This window comes from Lingula anatina, chromosome 1 (genome assembly GCF_051362555.1).
Source record: "Lingula anatina isolate TDL-2025a chromosome 1, LinAna3.0, whole genome shotgun sequence".
Lineage (NCBI taxonomy): Eukaryota > Metazoa > Brachiopoda > Lingulata > Lingulida > Lingulidae > Lingula > Lingula anatina.
Window position 1 is genome coordinate 11,868,888 of NC_141767.1, and position 25,419 is coordinate 11,894,306.

Here is a 25,419-nt window from a genome sequence, read left to right on the forward strand (position 1 = left end):
AATACATTGCCTATTTTAAGTCATACGACTACCATTGAAAGCGATATTTTGGATCTCCATATTTTCCTAATTATTGTCTTTAAAAGAGTTACACGCCCCACAAAGCCCCCCCCCCCCCATGTCAGTGTCTAGTCACAGCAACAGTCGCTGTTGCGCTTGACCTCATCTTGCTGCTACCAGAGCTTTCAAGCCGCAAGGCATTTCTTATGATAGGTTTTTAAGAGTTTAATCTGGAATAAAATTCCAGAATACGGTTAAAACTTGTCCAATTTGGCTCAGTTTTGATATAGGACATGCAGGCCGTTGATTCGGCGAGTAATGACCTACCCACATATTGTCTATGTGGTTCAAATATGGCGATTTTGTTACCAAGGTAGCTACTCATTCCCTTGGTTCTGTAAGTTATCTGCTATTAAATGTGCTCTGTGTGAACCGGCAACCTCGCCCTGCAACCTAAAATTGTTCCTAAGGTGCCCCCTATCAAATAATAGACAAGTGGTTCCTAGATTATTCCTTTCTTAGATTATTCCTTGATCTGGTTAAGGTTTTCATTGATGACTACCATTGGTGTTTTGGCACCAATGTGGTATCCACTCCAAATACTGACACTGTCAATGACCCTAGCCTCTTAAGAAGTGGCACACATTTCGTCGAAGGCCTCTTCAGAATGTCTGTAAACTCTGTTTTGACCAGTTTAGCTGTACAGATAAATCTGGCCTCAATAAAGAAGCCACGTGGTTTCAGTGTTTTACCCAGAAACTGTCATGGTCCCCAATTCATTAGAGAAACAAACTAGGCTGCTTTGCTGTTTACAGTGGCTTCCTCAGAGGTCGCCTGGAATCCTAACCTGCTGAAATCAGTTTGGTGTTTGCTAAGAGCCTTGAAAAACAAGTTTTGGTGACAATTTGTCCCTCATTCAAAACGGACTGGGTGGTTTTGGTTTAATTGCAGCAGCATACCCTGAAGGACAGTGAGTCCTATATCCTGGTGGTAAGACGTCGATGCATTGGGCTTGGTCTCTGTGTAGTGCCTCAAACTGAGCATAACTCTATAAAACTATGTAGACCGTTCCGTTTGACACAATAATCTGTCTGGCAATGTCTGTGTTTTTCGCGCCATTCTGGCACAGCTTAACAGTTTTGTAAAATGCTGCTTAACTCATTTTACGCACTGCAAAACCGACCGCTTGAATGCAAAATTTCAAATTCTTCTATGCAGTATTTGCCGTCATATGGATACTTTACTGACAGAACCATCCTTCGCCAAAGCCAAGCTTTGACTAGCCCAAAGGAGCACTGCCCAAGGCAGCAGTGCAACAGACTTGGTAGTCAGTTAATTGGCAGCGACACACCTGACTTCACACTTCTCCAGTCAGATGTCTTATATGAAATCTGAATTTTTTTTTTAAATAACGCATTTATACCTGGGTATAACTTTAAAACTGAAATATTCCATATTAAATGCCTAGTCTGTATATAAGTGCACTACTACGGATTTATCTTAAACTGAAGTAGACCGATTTCAGGGCCACAGTTCTGTTGTGAAATCGGCCTCTGACACCACGCGTAGACGAACACGAGAAGAAGTTCTTGAAGTCGGCGAACGAGAGCTGAGACAATGCACCGGACGCGATGCTGAAGTATATACACAACCTCAAACACCACCAACCAACAGTTTTAATAAGTTAGAATTAAGTATAAAGAAAAGGCCTTCTATAGCACGTCTCCATTCCATGGTGACACAGCCACTCGAAACATGGCCTTAATTTTATAAAACTAACACACGAGATACACGTACAATGACCTACACACACTGGACAATAGAAGTGTCACCCCTACTGAACCAATACTTTGAAGAAGATTAATGACTGTGGAATAATATGCTCCTGGTATCATTTTATTAAAATCAAATTTCACAAAAAAAAAACACAAAATGAGAACAAAATATACATTCTACCAAGATATGCAATTTCAAGTCCAAAATTAGTACTTAGGGGCATAGCCACGTGCCCTAATAACAGCTGCCAGTCTGCGAGGCAAGGATTCATATAATTGTCTGATGCGTTCAGGGCTTATGCTGGCCCAAGCATGAAACACTGAATCTAACAGGGTTTGTCTGCTGGTTGGACGGGCATTTGTCAAAAGTTTTGACATATCATTCCACACATTTTCTATTATGTTTGCATCCAGACTCTGGGCAGGCCACATCGGGGGAGAGGAGGGGGTTATATATATAACCGACGCCTAGCAGTTTTCACAGACATATTCTTATGTGTGAAATTGTTCCACTGTGTTGCCAACTGACAAGCAGTGTCGATACGAAACTTGACAACCTAGACATCAAAATCAGTCGTCGGTCTTCACGGTCAGTAGTTTTTCTTGGACGACCCATCAGAGGCAATTTGTCTCTTGATCCAGTGTTTCCATACCGAGACCAGACCCTCTGAACGGTTCTGACTGAACAATTCAACTGAATCGATATTCTGACATTGCTTATATTACGCCTCTTCGGGTTAATAACTTGATGTCTATAATCGTTAGATAATTGCCTGTATCTTGCCATATTGGAGGAAGACAGGAATAACATTTGCTGTACAAGTACAAGACCAACAATACAATTCCATGGTACAGCGGTTTTATACTCATTAGTCACATTATAAGTAGACCAGGCATTATAACTACCCAAGATCTGCCTACTTTGATTACTCTGATTTAGCCCATTGCTCATGACATTGAATTTGAGCGTCGACGGATCCAGGTGGAGGGAACTTTTTTATAACATAATTCCTTTGCAGTGGTCAGGGTGGGATAGACAAAATTCGATCTCTCGTCTTAATATTTTGGACTCGTCATTTATGTTACTCCCTTATAAGTGTAAAAGTTAATTCCCTTGCTCACAAATAACATTTCACGCGAAGTAAAGAAATGCACGTAACCCAGCTGTCGGCTATGCATCCAGAAGAAGAGGCAGCGATCTTTGAAATATAAGTAGTGTGAGTTATCTGAAAAATTCGACAAGAACAAAAAGTTGTCGCTGGCGCCAGGAAAATACATTCTTCTTCGTCTTCCATAGCAAATAATTTGATGTTTATTTCTGTGAGGGACAGAACAAACGCAGTAATTTGCTTTTTGGCATAACTTATTTATACGAGTATCAAACTAAAATAATCGATATCACATTACTCATCCAGTGAATGTCAGTCTTAGGACTTAACATCCCTTTCTAGAACCTACCCCCGGCCCCTTCTAGATATTTTGACATCTATATGACATCCACTGAACGGAAAATTTGTTTCGTATCAAAAACAAGTGGTCAATTTGGAAATGTGCAATCCTTATAGGATCACTACGAAACACTCAGTAATTAATAATTCAACAGCTCATTTTTAAAACCTCTGTTCAAGAATGTAAATTTTTGCTACGTTCTGACAACTGTCATGTTGTTTTTGTCCCATGGGAAATGCTCCCGTGGTTTCAATCGCTATCAGATTCACTTTCAGCGTTAATTACTCCATTTCCAATAGAAGAAGAGTTCTGTTCAGCACTTGCCAACTGCCTGATGACGAGTTTCTTATAAACTCCTTCCATCGCCAACAGTTCATCGTGGTTTCCTTTCTCCACAACGCGACCTTGGTCTAGAACTACAATCTAAAGAAAATGAAAAACGTGTCAAGTAGTGGCATTTGGTTTCAGCAATATCCTTTTTGAGCTGTTATTACTCGTATTAACTGTTACGAGTGAAATCTTATCGGTTTATCTTCATTATTATAGTTCTCAAAACATATACATGTAGACTCAGACCTCAATAAGGGTCTTTATTCTGTGCAAGGTTTTTGAAATGGCTTACCTCCGAGATTAAGGGAAAGATGTTTGACGATATGCGGGTAGTATCTCTACTGTTGTGGTGTTTGATTCTGGTAACTTACAAATGAAATAAAGACTACTACTTCTAAAATCGAGACAGATTTGACATGACCCACCTGATGTGCATTCCTCACAGTAGACAGCCTGTGGGCCACAACCAATACCGTCCTGCCTTTCATTGCCCGGTCTATAGCTTCCTGAACCAGGTGCTCACTTTCCGCATCGAGAGCACTTGTTGCCTGAAAGTTTATTTTAAAAATATTTATTCAAAATTTTGTTCTAAATTTTGAAAACTTGATGGAATTATAACATTCCCATAAGTGATTGTTTTAGTCAAACATTTATTTATTTAGACAAATGGTTACTTGTTTATTTATTTATTCATGTATTCATTCATATATTTGCTTATCTATTTGAACTTTCAAGGAAGTAAAAACAAAATACATGTAAGTCAATACTCATTTTATCAAACCCAAGTGCATTTCCCCTTCACATAAAAAATCACGTTTGATTTTGAATGACCAACTTTTTCCTAACAAGTTATATCAGTTGCAGACCTGGTTTTATCAAGTTACCTCATCCAGAAGCAATATGAGTGGATTTAAGATAAAAGCTCTGGCTATGGCAATCCTTTGTTTCTGCCCTCCTGAGAGAGAAGCACCTCTTTCTCCCACCATCGTTTCATACCCATTCTCCAGACGCTCTATGAATTCATGAGAGTTTGCTTGTTTTGAAGCAGCAATAATCTGGAAGGTTAAGTTTCTGTCCAGCTATCATAACTAAAAATCATACTCATAAAGGCAATACCAGGTGTCTGTAAGTACCCTCTGGTCCATGTATCTTAACCACCATTAGATATTGAATAAAATAACATTTCATCCTCCAAACCCAAAGATATCCCACTCCCACTCAAATCTTGATAATGGCAATAAGTGGCTTTTTATGATAAGCTTTTTGATAAAATAAAAGAAAACATATGATTATGGCGGTAATGAAATTTGATGGGGACAACTGAAAAATTAGGTCAGTCATTAGACGAAAATACAAATCGTTTTATGGGCTACAAGAGGCGCCAATCATTCGCTCCTTCTAGTCTAACTCAATGCTTACGTCAGCCATGGTGGCATCCTCACATGCCCATGCTATGTTCTCTGCTATGGTGCCAGCGAAGAGAGTAGGTTCCTGGCCGACGAGAACGATCTTCTTACGGAACCACTGAGGGTCTAAATGACGCAAGTTGGAACCATCTAGAATATAATTTTCCAAGCTTATTTTTTATCCAGAACAATTATTGCGCCTTTTTTCAAACTAAGAATACGCTCTTTGTTTGAACAAAGTTTGCCATATGTATATTTGATACCATGTTTAATCTTAATCATGACCCTAAATTTCAAACAACTGAAAGTTCCATTATTTTCAATTTGACAAACGTCGATCATTTATATATGCCTTAACTGTAAATGCACTTCCCATTTCGTTATCTTTTAATACTGCAACTGACCTCAGCCTCTTTCATAACAGGGAATTATATCGTAGATGATATAATTCCCTGGTCAAAATATACTGCAAGAAAGAAATTACTTATATTAAAAGTCTACCTTTTTACCTAAACATATCTTCCCCCTCGTTGGTAGGTAGAATCTTTCAATAAGGCTTATGATGGTACTCTTTCCGCTCCCAGAAGGTCCAACAAAGGCCACCATTTCTCCGGGCTGGGCAGTGAAGGACACGCCCTTGAGGATCTTTGTATCTGGACGACTGGGGTAGTGGAACTGGACATGCTTAAACTCAACAACTGAAATAACGTGCAATATACATACAGTAAGTCAACAAATACCAGGACTCAATCCTAAAGTTAGTAGTACTAAGGTGAGATCAAGAACAAATATACAAGCTAGTATATTGTTATATCTCATACCAGTGCGATCTATGCATGTAGTTTTGACCAAATGAATCGATAACTTTTTTGACTGCATAATTGTCAAAATGGCAACTGGCAATAAATCAATACGAATTCGAATAGATTAGAAGCCTTTGGTCCTTTTTCAACAGAGCTTCTACTACTACTACTACTATTACTACTACTGTGCTAAGTTGTACAGACCTCCTTGCAGTTCAGGAAGTTGTTTGCCACCTGTATTAGAAATCTCTGGTCTCCTGTCTAGTAGTTCAAACACTTTGATGGACGCACCCACACCCTAGTCAATAGGCAACATATCACAGTGACATGTTATTCTTTATATCAGGGTACACGTCAGAGGAATACTAAGGCATAACATTAACTTAAATCAGTTGCTATTACATGTGTACGATTGGAAAACCGAATTTATAGTTAGGATAAAGTGCATTCCTCTCCCCCTCCCCCCCTTGCTACAAATGCCTCTTTACTATGGATGTTTGTAGTACGTATGACCAGGCCTATATGTCAGTAAAGCCCTACCTGCATCAGGTCTCCGAATACAGATGTCATTAAAACAAAGTAAACTGCTATTGTTAGGGTGTATAGCAGGAAAGCTAGAATCAAAAACAGAAACTAAAATGAAATAAGTAGAACTGCTTTGAAATGCTAAATAAGCAATTTTTAAATCCTGCACTTGCAAAATAATGTGATCCTCTAATTCTATTCAAAAGCCACATACGTCATTCAACACAGAGGTGTATGATCAATATCTGTATCTTTCTCTTATCGAAAAAGCTGACAAGTAAAAACATGAATAATGCACAATATCGTTGGCTGTCACTGAGACAGTAAAGCAGTGTGAGACGAACGTATTTCCCTTGTGCCAAAGTTTGCATCTACCAAATTTCAACCAACTTTCATATTTTCTTCATTTTTCATTGAAGCATGCATCATACTTTAAGTAATGATTAAATCCGCCTCACAGTATGTGAGATCTCATGATCTAACCATTTGCAATAAACAAGTGTGCACATAATAAAAACCGACGTTCTTTTTTACCACATGGCAAGTTAAACAGTATTGAGAACAAATTTTACTTTCAATTTGTACGTACATGTGAGATCTCCCTCCTTCAGTTTGCCATCTCTCACCATGCTGCCACAGAACCACATCATCAGCGTGATAGACCCATACAGCAGGAAGCTGATCAGACCCTCAAAACAACCTACAAAACAGTGAATTAAAAAACATTTAAATTGGACAGCTTTTCATATTGATATTTTGTAAATTTATCTCACTGTGGGCAGGAAAAATCTCTTTTTAAAAAAAATTGGATAGCTATCAGCCACCTAAACCTGGTATTTCATCACGGATTAACAGAGCTATTGCGTGATTAATGCGTTGTCTGATGTGTATTAGTATACCATTAAATTATCTAACATATAACAAATTGAACATACCTGATACAAAAGACAATGTTCTTCCTATGCCGTAACTTTTGTCTACAGTAGTAGAATACGCATGTTCTAGCTTGGCCTCGCTGTTGAATGTTCGCACAGTTTTCATCCCCGAGATGGCCTCGTCTGCTTGACTTGCAGCTGCTGCTAGATCGGCTTGGAACTGCTGTCTCATTTTTTTCATTACTTTTCCTTAAATTGTAGGAATATTGTATATGTAAACATGATCATTGCACTAATAACATATTTTGAATATAAAGACTTATGTTAATTTCTTATTTAACCAGCTGAACAATTATCAAAACCTAAGGCCATCAAATAAATATCATGATATCCTGTTTTGTAATCCCGTTGAAGTTTATTAATGTTAAATCTTGATGATTAAATCAAATTCACTAGCCATCTTCGTGCTCTTCAAAGTCTCAAATATGTCTAAAATTAACTGAAATGACAAAAAAGACCTCCATCGGAGCACAAGTATTGTGTATAAATAGACAAGACTGTTCAGAGCTACTCTGAATTTCTCAAAATTTTGTTCTCTGAGTATTTCCTGAAGTAAAAAAAAATTGGTGAGAATTGCTGTTCAGTAATCAATAAATGCAAATAATGCAATTTTTCGTGGTCTTTTCATTCCATTCCATTCCATTCCATTGGTTTTATTATTTTTTACATAGGACAAGCGCATTTACATGTACGTCTTCTGCTGCACGTGTTTAGATATGTTTCGTCTATTCTCGGTCTCCTACAGTGGATTTACTTATCTCTGACAACAATTCACGCGTGAGTATATGTGTTTTATAACCGCGGTCAGCAAAGGTTCACAACACCGCGTCATTGTGACCTTAAAAAGAGTAAAAATCTCATTCAGGAGGACAAATTTTACAGATGATACACATAAGGAGAGTAATTTTAGAAGATTTAAACCCATTTGACCCCTTCAAACTTAGGTCACCCGTCAAAAAGTGAGTAAGAAAACATACCAAATACAATGAAGCAGATAACTACAACAGGCACAATGGTCAACATGACTCCCACAGCAAGGGCATTGATGACGATGAGAAATACTAGAGAGCCCACAATTTGTATGAAATTGTTGGTCATTTCGCGAACCCCACGCTGAAAAGAATAAGTACCCACATCATCATCTTCATTCACAATTTATTACTCTAATAATGACGGTGGCAGCAGAGGAGTTCAATATGGCAGAGAGTTAGAAATTTTTGTGTGAAACATTCAAGTCAATTTGAAATCATATTAAATGAATCAAACAAACCTGGAGAAAGTAAGGAAAAAAAGCATGCACTGCTTCTTGCTATAGGAGTCATGCCGCTTAAAACAGACATGCTTGGCATGCATCAATGTTATGTGTTACACATCATCTATCTATTTCTGTTATGGAAAAAGATCTGAAGTGTATAAGGAGGATGTATTAATTGTGCATGAGAAACTAGCCATCGTTGCTCCCTCACACCCAAATTCTAGCTGATAACATAAGCAAAGTAAAACTACCATCTGTCTTGAACTGTCAACGTGAATGACATATCTGTTTGTGCATTGTGTTGGTTGTGAAAATGTCACAGCTAACAGAATGTGCTCACGCATTCAATCGTAAACAGTTCCGTTGCAACACTGTTGGGAACGATATGCCATTGCATTAAAGACTCATACCATATATGACTCCGACTACTGCCACCACTGGAATGGTAAGCAACATGATACCGGTCAAGAACGGACTGATGTAAATACAAAGGATAAAAGAACCCAGAACTTGGTTGAAATAGCTTATAAGGGTACGCAGCTTGATCTGAAAATAGTGCAATCAAACGACAATTGGATCCAAGTAAAACATTTCAGATAGGACAAAGATATCACATATTACAGGACAAAATAAATACATAATTTCGATAACACAGACAGAAAACGTGACTTAAATTTACTACACTGTTGGCAATATCAGGGATGCCATGGAAATGTTAATGATTATGTTTGCTAAAATGATTTTAGCTTAAGTCTTCTTGCCATCCATGCAAATTGTTCTAATCCATTAACTGTGACACTTACCGTAATCACATCCTGCACCACTTGTGTATCTGTGGCCAGTCTGTTGGCCAAGTCTCCTGTCCTGGGGGTAAAATGAAATATTCAAATTTGCATAACTACACAGTAAAACATAAGGTACCATTAGTATACAAATGATAACAGATGATGACAAACAATATTAAAGCAAATTACAGATGCAAAGTTAAAAGGAAATGATTTCCATTAAAAATGTAAGCAAAGCCAAAATGTTACTGAACGTCAAAATAAAGACACTGCACAAGAGAAGGACTTTTAAAGGACAACTGATTTAGGAATTTTGGTATATCTTACTTATTCTCATCAAAGAAGCCTATTTCTTGACGGATGATGTTAGCAAAGAGATCTTTACGTAGTTTGCATACAATGCGCACTCCAAGGAGGTTGAAGCACCATCCTCGCACCATGGTTCCAAGGGCGCTGGCGATGTACAGTCCCAGCAGTGTAAATATTACTGTCAAAAGTGGGTCTGCAAGTTTTCAAAATTGAGTAATTTATTTATGTATTTATCAATGTATTTCATAAATCGTTTATGGTTGAAAATGCAGGTGTAATCAGTAGCTTATTGTCATTTTTGTCGTTCATTTATGTTTTTCAACTGCAAAACTAAATTCAATTTTTCGGCTTAAATACAGAAAATATGACATCCCTACCTGGCTGTGATGGTATTAAAGGCTCAGATGCAGCATTAACCACTTTCCCAAACATTAATGGTGCTCCCAGCATGGCGCCGCTTACCACAAACAAGGACAGAACACCTATTATCAAGAGATGAATATCCTGAAAAAAAATTAAAATTGGGTCAAATTTCTATCAAAATGTATTTTAGCCGACTTCGGTGTAAAACAGGCTAAGAATCACGTTCAGATTAACGTTTTGATGTTTTGATGTATTATTTTCACTTACAGGCACTGCCAAGCCAAGCAGACGGCGCAGGTCGCCTTTGGTGCGGATGGGCGTGCCATCCTCCTCTAACTCCAGTCCCGTGGAGTCAAAATTCCTTGGCCTACGCATGTCCGCCAGACGTCGCATAAAACAGAAACTGGTGCAAGCAAACAAAAACTCCAGCACGGAGAAAACTACAAAAGATATCAGGAGGGCAAAGCTTGTTGGGGAAACATCCGTCAGACTAGTTGGAACCTGCAGATAGACAAGGAGCACTAATACCCCTTTGACAACCCCAAACCCCAAACAGACAATGGATATGATAAAAACAAAAGTGTGCATGGCGTAGCGCTTTCGGTGAAGTGCATCATTTAGTTCATCATCCAGGATTTGCATGTAATAATCCTCCATGCTCGTGAAAAACATAAAGAGTAGAACTCCGCGTAAGAAAGTCATTAGACCAAGATCTTGAAATGAGGTTGTAATGCTGTAGCTTGTGAAGGCATCAATAAAAGACGCTGTAGAAAGATCTGAAACATGAAAATGTAAAGTCAAAGGCACAGCAAATGAAAAAGAAAAGTAAATGATAAAAGCGTTCTATCCTTAATCCCTAGATAGAAACATGAGATGCTTTGCCGGGCATGTCTGGATGTCAGTACACACTGTTTGAGCAAAGCTAAGACTTGTTAAGTTTATCGAAAAGCAAACGATAAAGATTGTAGCTACTTCTAGATTGCAAAAATGACTTTTAACGATTCAATTTGGTTTAAAATCGCTGGCTTTTTATGCAAGCATGTTACTCTGCCACTATTACATACCCACGAGCCATAGCGTTAATCCTAATATTATGTCCACTAGAAAAACTATTCGCACTACGTTCAAGAACCGGAACCCAGGCAGGGTGTAATAGCTGTAGCCACCGCTGAGAGCACCAGTGACCATACTAGCACTGGACGCAAAGAGGTCCAGCCCAGTGGGCCGCCTGGAGCTGGTGTAGGTAGCGTATGTTTCTCCGTCCATGGTCAGTCTAATAAAGTCTAAAATGAAAGATTCACCTTGTGAAATTGGCTGTTGCCTACAGCGAATAACATCACATTATTTACACTTTAAATTGGTAAAATACATTAAAATAAATAAGAAATATAATTTGATCCTATGTTTTCCGCCAGTCCCTAAAATATCTGGAGAAGTTATATTTTGATAAAATGCATGATAATTTGATCCTATGTTTTCTGCCAGTCCTTAAAATATCCGGAGAAGAAATATTTTGATAAAATGCATGGGTATCTCTTTGGTTAATTGAGGCTTCCATAGAATTTTAGGATAAATTATCTAAATGCCGTCCATTTAATATGGTGACTCATACTATAATCTTGTCGTATGCATAGACACACACACATGTAACAAATAAGTACACCATCGTTCTTTCAAACTGTATAAATTGCTTTGTTGTTCACACTGCATCAAAAGTAGGAAGGGATGGACAAAGCCAAGAAAAAGTCACTGAAGTTGATTTATTTTTCTGTTGAGGAATATCTTCAGTAAAATGGATTTTTGCTATGTTATATCGCAATCTCACGTTGTTCATATCAAAACTATATCGTACATGTCGATGTTGGTAAGATAATATACGTGTTATGTCATTGACGTATCGATATAGATAGATAATTCATGCTGAATAATGAGCAGAGGATACAAACCATTTTTACAATCCCAGAATACACCAAATGTACAGTCAATCTACTAAACACATTTATAATTTTAATCGTGTCGGCAGGGTGAAGATGGACATAATAAAACGGTAACACAAAGTTAACATTAGGGAAATAAACTGCTTATCACATATATCAAATAGCACACATCGCGCGTGTACATGTATCATGGTCAGAGATATGACAGCCACCATTAGATATTGATGTGGTCTTACTTAAACTTATTAGAAAATATGAGTGATAATTTTAAGTAAGTCAGACCCCAAAAACATCTGTTTATGTCCTTGAATTGATAATTCTTTTTTATTGCACGTGTATGGAATAAATTAAAATTATTTACACTGATGGAGTGATGGCATTACAAAAATGTAAAGCTCTACACGCGAGCATTGGAATCTAATCCAACAAAATCCTGGCCCATATCACCAAAACAGGTATTTTTATTTTACTCAGAAAATAACTCAATACCGCATGTGTATAAACTATGATGAAATATGCTTCTTCATTTTTGCCAATCGTTTTTCTTTCAATAAAAAAGAAAAACGAATAAAGTAAATAGAGGATTCCATTCAGCTGTGTCAAAAATGTTTGCTAGTTAATTTTTCTTTTTTCTCTTATTTCCCATTGCAATAAGAACAAACTTACATTTGCGTCGCTTGATGCACAAGCAACAATATCATTTTTGCCATATCGTGAAGCAATTTTTACATATTACACTTTTCAGAGTTGCCTCTTTCAGATCTCAATTCAATGCTGTCGGTAAAATTTCAGTAGGCTCTATACGATGTGACAATTTTTTAATAACAAAGAAAAACAATAATGTTAAACTCACATGCACTGCTCCAGGAGGCAAAGCAGCGGACCCTTTTCCCTGCTCTCAACAATATGGGCACATGAATGTATTGTTCTGATCCCCTCCCCCGTGGATGGACAGATAAGATAGCAGAGTCATGTCATCATGTGGCTTGCCATAAAATGAATAACTGAAACTGACTTTTTTTAGACATGTTGGAGTGAAAGGGATTTCTCGTGGGCGTAAATTTTCATCTCTTATGTCCCATTTTTGCTATTATCATTTGTTAGGTTTAATGCAAGGAGGCTACAGTCTTTCTGCCCGACTGAAAGGCATTGCTGTTTACGAGACAGTCCAATTTCAATGAACGATACGCTGGAAGAGCAAAGAGGGGCGGGTGGGTGAAAAACCTGTTAAGGAACTGGAAAGCCAGAAAAATCAAAATTTATCATATAAACATGATTTGTGAGTCTTTGATGACTGAAATAAATAAATGAAAACTGGTTTTCGCTGTAATAAACTGATCATGATATTAAAAGCTGTTTGACATGATGTAGCGGATGTAAAGGCCACAGTGTGTACATAAACTGATTATGTATCTGAAATTGATAATAAATTTGATATCACAATCGCATTTTCAGCATGAATATCATGAGGCACAATATCATTTTGACAAAATCAGCCTTTCTATAAAGCAGGACTCACTGAAATTATCTATATGAACTTAGAACTATATAGGCATCTCTGTGCTAGTGTGTCCTCAACAAGACTGTCACCCCCATATATATATATATATATATATATACAGATAACGTTTTGCATTCGTACCGCAAAAGCTGTGTCCCTTAATGCATTTATTCATTTCACAATAGGAATACTCTTTAACGTATACACTGTATTTCTGCACACGTAAATCATTTAAAGGGATAATAACTCTTCGTTTTGGCCAAAAAATTAATTTTCCTGAAGTAAACAACAATTTTTCCATACTTACCAATGGTTCATGAATGCATTTCTACTTTCAAAGTTAGTCCCTGGTTTTTTTCTAAAAAGTTTGGTTTTTTGTTAAAATCTCTTAAGAGATTATAACAGAGTATAGCCATCAATGGAGGTCACGTGGTCTGAAGACAAGCTCAGATATCAGAATAATAGCTATAACTGCCGTTTTTGTGGTAAAACAGAATATATTATATTTCTAAGAGTTGTTCACAATGTTTTATTGTGAAATATAGATCTCATACGAAGAGTTATTATCCCTTTAAGTTTTTCTTTTGGGAACTAACGCTGCATGTGTGCTCACAGACAGAAATAAGAGTAGAAAATATCATCACTCTGTGCTTAAGTATAAAAATCATCACCAAAATGCATTCTTCTGTTTAAAAAATTCACTGTTTTCAGGTAAATGCGTCGCCACCCAAAATAACATAATAATTGGACCCCACCATACGACTCCAGACCCGCCCCTTTGCTATATCTTTAATGTCTTTGATTGCAAGTAAATTGGACCGAGCTACTACAATTGCAGATCGTTAAAAATGGAAAAATGTAATTGATTGACTCTCAGTATCATGAGTACATGAGTACATGAGTATTTTTAAAACAAACATTTCGGTACCGGGTATATCCAGGTAAATGACCAGTCCTGGTTCGGTCAAAATTAAATATTAATGATCGAAGAACCTGACAGATCACAATGTTTAAGTCGAAGGTTGAGAATCAGTATTTCTAATAATTAAGTAAATGTTGAATCAAAGCTTCTACCCATAACGTGAGATGTGGACCACCTGTCACCCTAGTTTTGTTATAAAAATGCAGCGTTTTGTTGCATTCTTAGTCGGGAAAATAGATGTGAAACCGAGCAATAGGAAGATACCACTGAGGGTAGACTGAGGAGGGGACATCGTGGTCACATCTCCAACTTGATGTAGCCCATGTCAGCAGAATAAAAATTTCTTTCACAGGAAAAAATAGTTGTTGGTAACTATAGCGCGCAGCGTGACGCGTAGTTGCCATCCATAAAAAAACAGTCACAAAACCTTCCCCAGCATAGTGGACGCTGCAAAGATGACACACTAGACAACTGTAACAAACTGTAATAAACGTTTAGAAGATGCAATAAACTGTAATAAACATTTAGAACACTTACAGCACGATGATTGTCAGGTCGCTACCAATGGCTGAATCGCGGTGTATTTTGCATTTATTTTATTTTTTTATTGAATTGTATTTATTTTATTCAATTTTATTTATTTTTATTTTTTTATTTTTATTTTATTTTTTATTCTTTTAATTTTTTGTTTGTTTATTTTTGACCTCCGTCAAATCTAGAAGCCTAACGGGGCGTTAGCTGCTATGGGCCTAGGTCAGGTACACCACCAACCAGCGGAGTGTATCAGGTATAACCCCCTCTGTCACATGCACTCCACAGGTTAAATATGCTTCATAATTGTACTTTCCATGACATCATGGTGTTATGTCAGCCATGAAGGACAGAATGATACCAACAATTCAGTGTCACTGGCAGGCAAAAAATGACATCTTTTAAGGGAACATTTTGTATCAATCCAGAGTCAGGTTTATGTGAGTTGATTGACCCTATTAAGCTGCCTTATCCGTTTATTTTGATAGACGTAAATCCCATACCGACCTACCAACCTTTTGCTAGGTTATCTTTTCTACATAAGACCTCGTGCGACACTCGATGAGACTGCCCTGACTGCCCACTATGGCTAGGCTTGAAGATATCATTTGGGATACAGTTGTGATTGGTGCAGGGATAGTAGGATCCTTCACAGCATGGCAGTTACAAAAACTTCAAAGCCAAGTGCTTCTCGTGGATCAGGTATGCCTAATTGTTCAGTTTAGTTGAGAAATAATGATGCAACCATTATAGGTCTACATGTGCCTACGATTTAGCTGACCATTTATATCAGCCTACAATGCACTTAATTGTCATATGGTAGGGCCTACAGCATGAATAGGGGAATTGACGCGTGAAGGGCGAGGCACTTAATATACAGGTACAGTGTATATTAGAAGCCCCATGGATTTTATAATTTTATGCATTACTGCATGTAATAGTTGCCTTCATGCAAAATTGGAATGCGGATGTGTTTGCACAGTTGGCCTTTTAAACGAATTTTTCTAACATTTCTCTCCTGATTTCTTTCATCCTTTTGTTTTCAAAATTTCGCTACATCTTGAACTCATCATGGTCTATGGAATAATGAAAAATAATGCACGTAATAATAAACTTTGTCATCTGGCACAACGCCATTTCCCCAACTTTGAGTCGACGTTGGTCTACTGTGGGCATTTGCTGATGGCCCAACGTCGGGGCGACATCAGTTGCCGACCTCAAACGTGCCAACAATCACTGACGTCGGTACGACATACAACTGTTTGCTATCTGGATTAGGTTGGAAAAAATTATGCATTGAAGGGTAAGGGACAGTGGCAAATCAAGTGTGACAGATATGGTAGTCAGGCATGTAGAAATGGAGGTCCGGGGTTCCATAGGATTAGCACTAGCGCAGGTTTTAATATTAGGTTAGCCGGATGTATCGGGGTCAGCATATGGGACGAATACCACTCACGCAAATGGAGAAACGGACTACGGGTTTTAATGGACCACCAATCCTGTCAATAAATAATGTTATTAAAAAAAAAACATGGACTTTTCTTTTAAAATACCTAGCTCTTGCATCTGGAAGATATGGTGTTGAATAAATAATGTTATGATTGTACTTGTTTTGAATAAATATTTCTGTTTAGAATTCCCATGTGTACGTCTGTATGGTATGACGACAGTCCTTATCTTTAAAAAATAACGTACAAAACTATCAACAATCCGTCTTAACCGACTGGCTTGACGCAACATTTAACACAAACATAATATAACATCATTCTTAAACAAAATTTGACCAATTTACGTCATTTTCCTATGTAAACAGGTTTTTCGGGGTTTTAGAAAACTTAGCGCGCAATGGATTGGTAGGGGACGTATTGTATTGTCAATTCATAAGTTGGTATCTATACTAACACGTCACTTTTTATCAGTTTCAGCTCCCACACTCACGTGGAAGCTCTGCTGGACTCACCCGTGCTGTAAGAAAAGCATACCAGGAGGATTTTTATTGTGAAATGATGGAGGAAGCCTATAAGATTTGGGAACAAATTGAACATGAAGCTAATGTCATTATCAACAAGTGAGCTTCAAGGAACGAAGTTGCATCCAGAGATCTCCAGACGCAACATTGAGTTTCCACCTATATATTTACATACAAATATGCACGTGATGCACGCACTATCACGAGCACGCGCTTGTCGCAAATTATATCTCTTCTGACTAGATTCATAGTAAACCATGTCTGGTAAAGTTTGGAGAAAAAAAATGCTAACTATGTCAACATTAAGATTGACAGAGGAGTCTGCACTGCTTGCGTTTTGTTTAACCAGAACCAATACATTTGTTTAGGGATATGTATAATGTTTAACTAAGTCTTTTTTTTTTTTTTTTTTTTTTGCAGTGGGCTGTAATTTTGTAATGCTTTCGATTTTTAGAAAAACGGGAATGCTTATAATTGACAAAGATGCCGGAAACCTAACAAGCATAAAGAGTAATCTTCAGCAGTTGATATTCCCATGCACAAGTTTAACCGAAGAGGAGCTTAGGACAAAATTTCCTGGATTGAAATTCGATGGTCACGCTGGTCTGATAGATATAGATGCTGGGGTTACAGATGTACAGGCGGCACTTCGAACTGTTCAGGTACGTGACATCTGTATCTCTGACATAAAAAAAAATTAACAATTTGCTTTTTAGACATCTTTGTACACATTCTGAATTACACAGAAAAGTGGAATCTCATCTCTTGATTATCACTAAGCGTGCCTGCCGTTTCCACAATCCCAAACTCAGTATTTGCAGCCATAGCTTAAAACTTGAAATGAAAGATATTGTATTTGTAATCCTTTTCTGATACAGCCCTTATCTAAACGAAGTGCAAGAAAATATAAGAAAATACTTGGATGTTACATGACCTTCTTTTTCTTCAGTTTTACCAAAAAGTTACATGTTAGAAACCGAACGTCTATAATAGTTTCTTTTCAGAAAAAATGGTGGGACTATTTGTCCCGAGACAAAAGTTCTTAAGATCAATCCAGGTAGGCTGGTGGGAATTATGACTAACAAAGGAAACTATCAGGCGAAAAGTGTTGTCATCACTGCTGGCCCATGGGCTGCGAAGCTCATGGAGCCACTAGGACTGCACCTGCCTCTTAAGGTACGGATACAAAGAATTTTTCAACCTGTCAACAATCTGAAATGATAATATCCATGTGAGTTATATTTTTTTGTCTCATTTAAAACTCTATTAATTTTTTTTCTTTTTTGGATGAAAAGAAGTATTGTTTTACAGGATAAATACAGTCGCACATACACTAAGTTTTGTGTGCGTATTTGTATGCACTCTGCCAGATGAGCTGTGGTGAACCTTTGTCGTATCTCTGTTTCATCCAGCCAATGGCAATCAATGTTTTCTACTGGAAGGAAAAGGTACCGGGTGCCTACAGCATGGCTAGTGGCTTTCCGGTATTTGCAGATTACAACACAATGCGCTTGGATACGTTCGTCTACGGTCTCCCCAGCAGTGAATACCCAAACATGATGAAGGTATTAAACGATAACAAGACAATATCGGTCATATAAGCAGGGTAGCTGATAGGACTTAGTTAACAAATTTGAAGTTTTTGTAAAAAGTGGTAAAGGATTTCATAAGGTGAAAGGGTAATGTTATGATTTGAGATTTCTTGCCATTTCCATAACATCCTCTGAAAAAAAAAAATTAATCGCACAGTCTGAATAAGATTGGTAAAATGTTTCAAATCGCAATAACAATGTTATTGTCAAACGTTGGTCGCATCAGTGCTTTCAAAAGTGATGTTCGTTAAAAAGTTTAAGTGATTTATTTAAGAGATAAATCAGTGGTTTTAGGAGTTGAAAGATATTTAAAAAGTATTTGGTATTTAAAAAGGTACAACGTGTACCTGTATAAACATACATAATATTATGAAATCCGTCCACAATTACTCGTTCCTAGATGTGCCTTCATGTTGGTCCAGCAACAGATCCAGACAAGAGAGACTTACAAATAAAGGAACACATTGCGTCGGATATCAAGAAGTTATCAGAGTATATAAGAGGACATTTTCTGCATTTGGAGGATAATCCAAGTATTATAGAGAGATGCATGTACACAGTAAGTCTGAAAGACACTCACACAAATAAAATTTATTGTGTTGAAAAGAAAAGATTAGGTAGAAGTTTGCATTTTATATATACTACAGCCTGTACCCGGTATTTATTATGTAGATTGCACGACAAATTTGTTTAAAATGATTGTTTGTCTTATTAAAATAGCCAGAGCAAAAGTTAAGCGCTGTCATTATTAGGCATAATAATAACGTCATTATCGCTGGTAAATCGTGCTAAATATTTCAGAACACCCCGGATGGTAACTTCATCCTTGACAAACATCCGAAATGGGATAACATTGTCATTGGTGCTGGATTTTCAGGTATTTATCATCGCAGCTGAACCAGGAATATACAGAAATTTTTCAATTTAATCTTAATATCGGGTAGAAGCATTAGGGGAAATATCTTAGGATTAAAGTGGATATTTTTTTAATATTAAAAATTACAAAAGTAACCGATATTCACTTCAAATGGGTAATGTACAACAAATGAAGAAATTAACTTGTTTGAAATTGCTGAATTTTGATATACACTGTATTTTATTAAAAACTTTCCAGGTCATGGTTTCAAGTTGGCCCCTGTAGTTGGAAAGATCCTAGCCGATTTAGTTACAAACCGTAATCCACAATACAACATGACCCATTTCAGAATGTCAAGATTTGAGCATGAAGAGAAAAGTAAACTTTGAAATATACAGAAGTGGAATGGTGCGGTCGAAAGTTGTTTTGATTCAGACAATATAAATGAGGATGCTGCATATTGTACAAACGCTGATTATTATTTTGGTTAATCTTTAATTTATATTTTCTAAATATCAAAATGTGATATTATACAAAATGCACTTTGCTTAAGTACCTAGATAATCTGAATTTAAATTAAAAAGGAATGCAGAATTAAAGAAGCAACGTCGAACAGGATTAAAATCAATTAATTTAGACAATAGTTTCCAAGGAGGTTGAACTCCCAAGCCCATACTGCTTAAATGATTTAATAATTCTGGCATTTCGTCTCTTTTGCACACAGTACACTTAAAATGAAAGCTGCGTAAATGTAAAAAAAAAAAAAAAAAAAAAATCACATCGCGCTCCAAAACAGCTGCTTGGGAAAAATGCAAATTTCTAAATTCCTTTTATACTTTTGTTTCTAACGTTTTGTCTCACATTAAACACATCATTGTCCAAGTTTCGTTTAAAATTTTTATCAAACTACAAATATTCTATTTTGCATTATAATAACATAAACAAAAGTCACTGTTTCACAGACACTTTAATTTTTCGAGTGTCTGGAAACTTGCCTCTGTTATAAGCATATCTCTGTCATTTCTAGCATTTAAAGACGTCTGGATTCTTTCCTTACTCTAGCCTACGTTTCAATATCCCGGATGCTTTTATTTTTCTTTGATTTAATAAATAGTTGTTGAAATTAATTGTTACCCTCTTTTAATTTATTGTACCATTAATTGTAAGCATATTTATTACAATAGATCTACATTTCTGGAAAAATGCTGCTTACATTTATTTGTGAATAAAACGAGTTCCATACTCTTACCCACAGTCAAGAACAATTGTTAAGATACTTCATAGTATATTACCACTTTATAGGATAAGAATAATTACTTCATGATAGAAGGATTGCGTTAGTTGAGAAAACTATCACTAGATGTTAAAGAGAGGCTGTGGCTGAGTATCTTACGATCTCTTGGGGAGAGTAGTAAGGAGATTGGGGATAATATTTTTTGCAATTATGTAATTCATAAAAAGATAGGCAATTAAGATCTTTAACCAATCTTTGGCATATCTTCGTATTTCTTACTGTTACGCTATTTGAGTTTACTTACACGATGAAGAGGAACAAGAAAACAGATTAAGAATAGTGTCTTGTTAATCCTTTCCTATTACCCCTGAAAATGGACTGAGAACGGACATGGCAGACAAAAATGAACCAGAAGAAATTCGTGATGTTATTATCATTGGAGGAGGGATTATAGGATGTTTCACGGCATGGCATCTAGCTCAACAAGGCCAGAGAGTCCTGCTGCTGGAACAAGTAATGCACTTATAATAAGAAAAGAAGTAATGGTTTGACAATGAACGGGAGAGACCTGCATACTAAATAAAAATGTAGGCCTATTGAAAAATACTTCTTCCAGGATCAAGGTTCATTGATATCACAAGTTGTTGATTGCGCTCTTGTTATCAATACTTTGAGGCATATACTAGAGACATACACTGTATAGCAAGATTTTATGAAACGCTTTAATGTCTAATAAAAGTGTTTTGTAGAAAGATTAAAAAGGCCAGTATCTCCTAGCCACTGATTATTTCTTTTGAAAGTGGCGTAATCGTTCGGGAGGGGGGAGGGGGGGGGGGGGGGGGGAAGAACCCCAATCTGAATCTGATTCCAATATGGATGTGAAAAATGTTTAATTGCCATCAGAAAAATTATGAGTCTGCCTTTAATGTTCAGGAATAACATAGCAGAAATAAAACATTGCAACGTGAACAACATATGCCCTGCATTTACTAAAATGATGATATTTGATTTCCAGTTCAATCATATCCCTCACTCCTGGGGCAGTTCTGCAGGTGAATCAAGGTGTATCAGAAAAGCTTACATAGAAGAAGGATACTCTGAGTTGATGAAAAAAGCTTATGAAATGTGGACAGATTTGGAAAATATGACACAAAACAAATTTCTTTGGTATGTACCAGTAACTTGTATATCTGGTCTGTGCTGTATATATAACAGTCATAAAATGTAATAACCTGATTTGTTCTCCCATTACCCAGTGAGGGCTAGCATACACATTGTCATTGTACACTTTCACTATTATCAAATTATGATGGACTCAAAAGTACAATTCTGATTGAGAAACATAACTGCTTTTAAGTAAAATAGTGGGAGTGGGGGAGGACAAAACAATATGTTTACTGTTTGAGAATGTGAATTCACAGTTTCAATATTTAATGTCATCTAAAGGAAAACTGGCATGCTTCTGGTGGACAAAGGAGATGGAAGGAATGTAAAACCTGTAAAAGATAAGTTAGATGAACTTGGCTATCCTAATACCACGTACAGCAGTGAAGACCTGAGAAAACACTTTCCAACGATCAACTTTAAGGATCACATTGGTTTGTTTGACCATGACGGTGGAGTTCTGGATGTGCATAATATTTTCAAGTCATTATTGGCACGTTTTACCTTAATTTCTTTTTCAAGGTGTAACTGAAACTCTTCGATAAGTGTCACTCTAACTAAAAAAGCACATTTTAGAAATTACTTAATTAATTACCAATAATTAACTAATTATTTCCACTCAGTGTTTCTTTATGATTGAAAAAAATAACATCAATAAGAATGAACCATGTAATTTTGCAAACTCACCGTATATTTATTTGACACATAGTTGCTGATTGACAAGTTGGGAGGAAAAATTCAGACAGGGGTCAAAGTTCAGAACATCTGCCCAGGGACTGAGGTTACTCTCACCACTAACAGAGGCAAGTACAGAGCAAAGAAAGTTGTACTGACCACAGGACCCTGGACAGCCGACATTACCAAATCTTTAGAGCTCAGTTTACCACTAAGGGTAAGGTCAGTGAAGGTGCATTGAATAGTTTTTCCAGTGCACTTCATTTATTTAATCTACACCTTCCAAGAATGAATTACATATTATTTTTCTTTAATCCCTTGTATTGGTAGAAAAATATTTGCCATGTGTGTGTGTGTGTTTTTTTTTATCTCACTAGGAATATTATTTCACCAGTTTTTATGTGCAGACACTGTTATTGTCTGTATATATTCTTATTACCTGTGTCTGAAGCAAAACTGTGACAATCTTATTGAAATTAGTGGTGAGGCTGTTACGCTATTGCAATATTTATTTTTTCCTTTAGGTTAAAGCTGCAACAGTTTGGTTTTGGAAAGAGAAGAAGTTTGGCAGTTACAGTTTGGATACAGGATTTCCAGTATTTGCTGATTATAACATTGAAAGTTGGAATGACTTTATTTATGCCGTCCCTTGCTATGAATATCCAAACATGCTCAAGGTACATACATGTCCATAGTTGTTGACATAGACATTGCAGGCCTTAACTACTTGGCTGAAATCCTTTTTTTGAACAACATTGTATTGCTGGTTTTAAAACAAACAATTTGCTTTTTTGTACAGTTTGTGTGTCTCTATTCCTTAAAGCTTCACATGCATCACACCATAGAGCATTCGATCCACCCAGATTACCGAGATGCCCAGGTAGGAGAGGCAGTGGCCAATATTACCAAGAAACTCACTGCTTATGTCAGGGAGCACTTCCCCTACCTGGAGGAGGAGCCATCTATAGTGCAAAGATGCATGACCACTGTAAGTTGTCAGATATTTATTTTGTTTTTGTTTTGTTAGTGCATATTTTTTTAAAAGTTTTACTTTGGAAACTGTGAGCAGAAGAATTTCTTTGTATTTTTATTAAATACTGCATGATGTAAAATATTAAAGGAGTGCATCAGGTTTATAGTTGTTTCCATCATTTTTAGCTGGATTTCAATGTAGTATATGTACTGCACTGTAGTATTCAATTGTTTACATTTAAATTGAATTTCTTATTCAAATACTTTTAAATATTGGTCATTTTGCTTTTTTTCTCTTGATTTAGATGACTCCTGATTATGATTTCATACTTGACAAACATCCAATGTGGGACAACATTGTGATTGGTGCAGGATTTTCAGGTATGATATAAATAACCTGCAACAGCAGCAGTACTGCAGTATCTTTTGTTTTTAGGGGAGCTTATCCTGGCATGATTTTTCTTTGGTGGTTTATAAAATATAATTTTTAGCCATAAGCAAAGATATGCACTGCTAAATATAAAACCCAAACATATGAATGAAATCTCTGGTATGAAATCGTACTACATGTAGTAACTTATCTTTTGAAATGTTTGTTTTGTTACGTTGTTGTTATATAAAGACATGATGCAGCTGGGACTGTACATATCTATAAATTCCAATCCATCATATACACAGATTTTATACAGATTTTACATAGAAGAAGGCCATTCAGGGTTGCTGTCAATGCAGTTCTCCATATGCTTACCTAAATTTAATGTGAAAACAACAGACTAATACATGTACCTAAAACAAGGGAATGATATGAATACATAGAATTGGCAGTCCTGAGCATCAAGACATTTCCATCAAATCCTCTTTTTTCTAGGTCATGGTTTTAAGCTTTCACCTCTCATTGGCAAACTATTGGCTAATATGGTACTGGAAAAACCAATCACCATTGACATGAAACCATTTAAGATTTCTCGGTTCCAGAAAGCGACATGGAAGTTTTCTAAGTTATGAATTACTGAGACCATAAATGGAAGGCACAGCACAGCATAAGAAATGTTTCAGTTGCATTGAAGATTTCTCCCTAGAATACATGTACATGTTCATGTATATACATGTATTTATCACTCCTAAAGTAAGCACTGCTAATTGAGAGTATATTATTGAATTTTTAAAAGATCAAGGCAGTGGCTGACACCTTTAGGGCCAATATTGTGACTTTGGTGGTTACATAAACACATACATATAAGGGTAGGGTTAGTGTGTGGGAGTGCCAGTACTAGTGGTTTTCTGTAATGCTTTGTTTGCATGTTTATTGTACAATTCCTGCAATATATACAAAAATTCAGTTTTATCATACCTGTAGCCAGCAATTGCAAGGGTGGAAGAGCTTTTTCTAAAGTGTACCTTTCAACTCCTATGCTGACCCAAGTTGAGACATTAGAATGAACATAGATCAGATTTTGATTCAGAGATGAGTTTTTTCCAACCAAAAGGGCAGTTATTTTACCACCACCCATCAAAATAACCTGCCTACAGGCTTGCTTCTTTATAATACAGGGTACTATTTTTATCAATTTGCATCATTTGCAAGTTAATTTAAATATCTGATATAATTTTTAAATATTAAAATAATTATTATGAAATGCTGTTATGTTTTATTCTGCAGAGAAGATATACATGTTCATGTAACACATAATTGAATTATTTTAATTAAGAATGGTTACATACTATGGTAATGAAGCTGACAGAATGATGAAATTATATTTTAATAATTAAAATATAAAAGAGAATCTTTTAATTCAATTTACTGTATTTATGGAATATATATATGGAATAGCTTATTAGCTTTAATAAAATATTACAAATATAGATCTGTTTTTATGAGAGTTATTTATATTTTTATTCTTCATTTTTTTAATATACACTGTATATATATTTATTTAATTTTATTTCTCCTTATGTGTGGGTATGTTATCAGTCTCTATTCTTTTTTTGTACATACTGGTCAATATTTCGCCAAGGTCTTGCCAACAGTAAATCGTAGATTTGAACCAGTAGCAGGATACTAAATCTTACATTTTTTCCAAAACAGAAAGTATCTCTATTAAAAAGAGGATAAACTGTCTTAAACAAAAAG

At 36.4% G+C, this 25,419-nt stretch overlaps 3 protein-coding genes across 9 annotated transcripts; 2 read left to right on the forward strand and 1 right to left on the reverse strand.

Moving 5' to 3' along the window:
• Positions 1–3,120: 3,120 nt before the first annotated feature.
• On the reverse strand, positions 3,121–13,099 carry LOC106181821 (uncharacterized). 2 transcript variants are annotated; one of them, XM_013566320.3, is made up of 16 exons: positions 12,726–13,099; positions 11,000–11,218; positions 10,203–10,711; positions 9,950–10,076; positions 9,591–9,765; positions 9,282–9,342; positions 8,201–8,336; positions 7,224–7,412; positions 6,878–6,988; positions 6,304–6,377; positions 5,968–6,061; positions 5,470–5,658; positions 4,974–5,110; positions 4,439–4,609; positions 3,980–4,102; positions 3,121–3,647 (listed from the first exon to the last, which is right to left on the reverse strand). In XM_013566320.3, exons 2-16 carry the CDS (start codon positions 11,199–11,201, stop codon positions 3,474–3,476), a joined length of 2,472 nt encoding a protein of 823 aa, XP_013421774.2. In that variant the 5' UTR covers positions 11,202–11,218; positions 12,726–13,099; the 3' UTR covers positions 3,121–3,473. The 2 variants fall into 2 exon arrangements, with proteins under 2 accessions (XP_013421774.2, XP_086857949.1); XM_087001823.1 differs by lacking the exon at positions 8,201–8,336 and adding an exon at positions 8,889–9,024 and having other exon boundaries at positions 12,726–13,096.
• A 1,977-nt stretch (positions 13,100–15,076) lies between these two features.
• Positions 15,077–20,370, forward strand: LOC106181819 (peroxisomal sarcosine oxidase). Of its 3 annotated transcripts, none has more exons than XM_013566317.3 (8): positions 15,077–15,528; positions 16,746–16,894; positions 17,250–17,457; positions 17,789–17,971; positions 18,208–18,360; positions 18,788–18,946; positions 19,189–19,264; positions 19,502–20,370. In XM_013566317.3, the coding sequence occupies exons 1-8, from the start codon at positions 15,412–15,414 to the stop codon at positions 19,630–19,632; spliced, it is 1,176 nt and encodes a 391-aa protein (XP_013421771.2). In that variant the 5' UTR covers positions 15,077–15,411; the 3' UTR covers positions 19,633–20,370. The 3 variants fall into 3 exon arrangements, with proteins under 3 accessions (XP_013421771.2, XP_086857965.1, XP_023930013.2); XM_087001839.1 differs by lacking the exon at positions 15,077–15,528 and adding an exon at positions 15,564–15,706; XM_024074245.2 differs by lacking the exon at positions 15,077–15,528 and adding an exon at positions 15,959–16,129.
• Positions 20,371–20,632: 262 nt separating this feature from the next.
• Positions 20,633–25,152, forward strand: LOC106181817 (peroxisomal sarcosine oxidase). Of its 4 annotated transcripts, none has more exons than XM_087001836.1 (8): positions 20,633–20,990; positions 21,493–21,644; positions 21,924–22,107; positions 22,351–22,533; positions 22,841–22,993; positions 23,140–23,304; positions 23,594–23,669; positions 24,157–25,152. In XM_087001836.1, the coding sequence occupies exons 1-8, from the start codon at positions 20,868–20,870 to the stop codon at positions 24,291–24,293; spliced, it is 1,173 nt and encodes a 390-aa protein (XP_086857962.1). In that variant the 5' UTR covers positions 20,633–20,867; the 3' UTR covers positions 24,294–25,152. The 4 variants fall into 4 exon arrangements, with proteins under 4 accessions (XP_086857962.1, XP_086857963.1, XP_013421770.2 ...); XM_013566316.3 differs by having other exon boundaries at positions 20,641–21,064; positions 21,924–22,134; XM_013566313.3 differs by having other exon boundaries at positions 20,641–20,990; positions 21,924–22,134.
• Positions 25,153–25,419: the final 267 nt, after the last annotated feature.

What these genes read in the sequence shown, in the direction of transcription:
- LOC106181821 (XM_013566320.3), bottom strand. Translation starts at nt 11,201, where the DNA reads ATGGACGGAGAAACATACGCTACCTACACCAGCTCCAGGCGGCCCACT. An exon ending in TATTCGGAGACCTGATGCAG is followed by an intron (nt 6,062 to 6,303) that starts GTAGGGCTTTAC and finishes CCTATTGACTAG; the next exon opens with GGTGTGGGTGCGTCCATCAA. An exon ending in TCATATTGCTTCTGGATGAG is followed by an intron (nt 4,103 to 4,438) that starts GTAACTTGATAA and finishes ATAAACTTTCAG; the next exon opens with GCAACAAGTGCTCTCGATGC.
- LOC106181819 (XM_013566317.3), top strand. Translation starts at nt 15,412, where the DNA reads ATGGCTAGGCTTGAAGATATCATTTGGGATACAGTTGTGATTGGTGCA. An exon ending in CGGCACTTCGAACTGTTCAG is followed by an intron (nt 17,458 to 17,788) that starts GTACGTGACATC and finishes CGTCTATAATAG; the next exon opens with TTTCTTTTCAGAAAAAATGG. An exon ending in GACTGCACCTGCCTCTTAAG is followed by an intron (nt 17,972 to 18,207) that starts GTACGGATACAA and finishes TGTTTCATCCAG; the next exon opens with CCAATGGCAATCAATGTTTT.
- LOC106181817 (XM_013566313.3), top strand. Translation starts at nt 20,868, where the DNA reads ATGGCAGACAAAAATGAACCAGAAGAAATTCGTGATGTTATTATCATT. An exon ending in GAGTCCTGCTGCTGGAACAA is followed by an intron (nt 20,991 to 21,492) that starts GTAATGCACTTA and finishes TTTGATTTCCAG; the next exon opens with TTCAATCATATCCCTCACTC. An exon ending in TGCAAAGATGCATGACCACT is followed by an intron (nt 23,305 to 23,593) that starts GTAAGTTGTCAG and finishes CTCTTGATTTAG; the next exon opens with ATGACTCCTGATTATGATTT.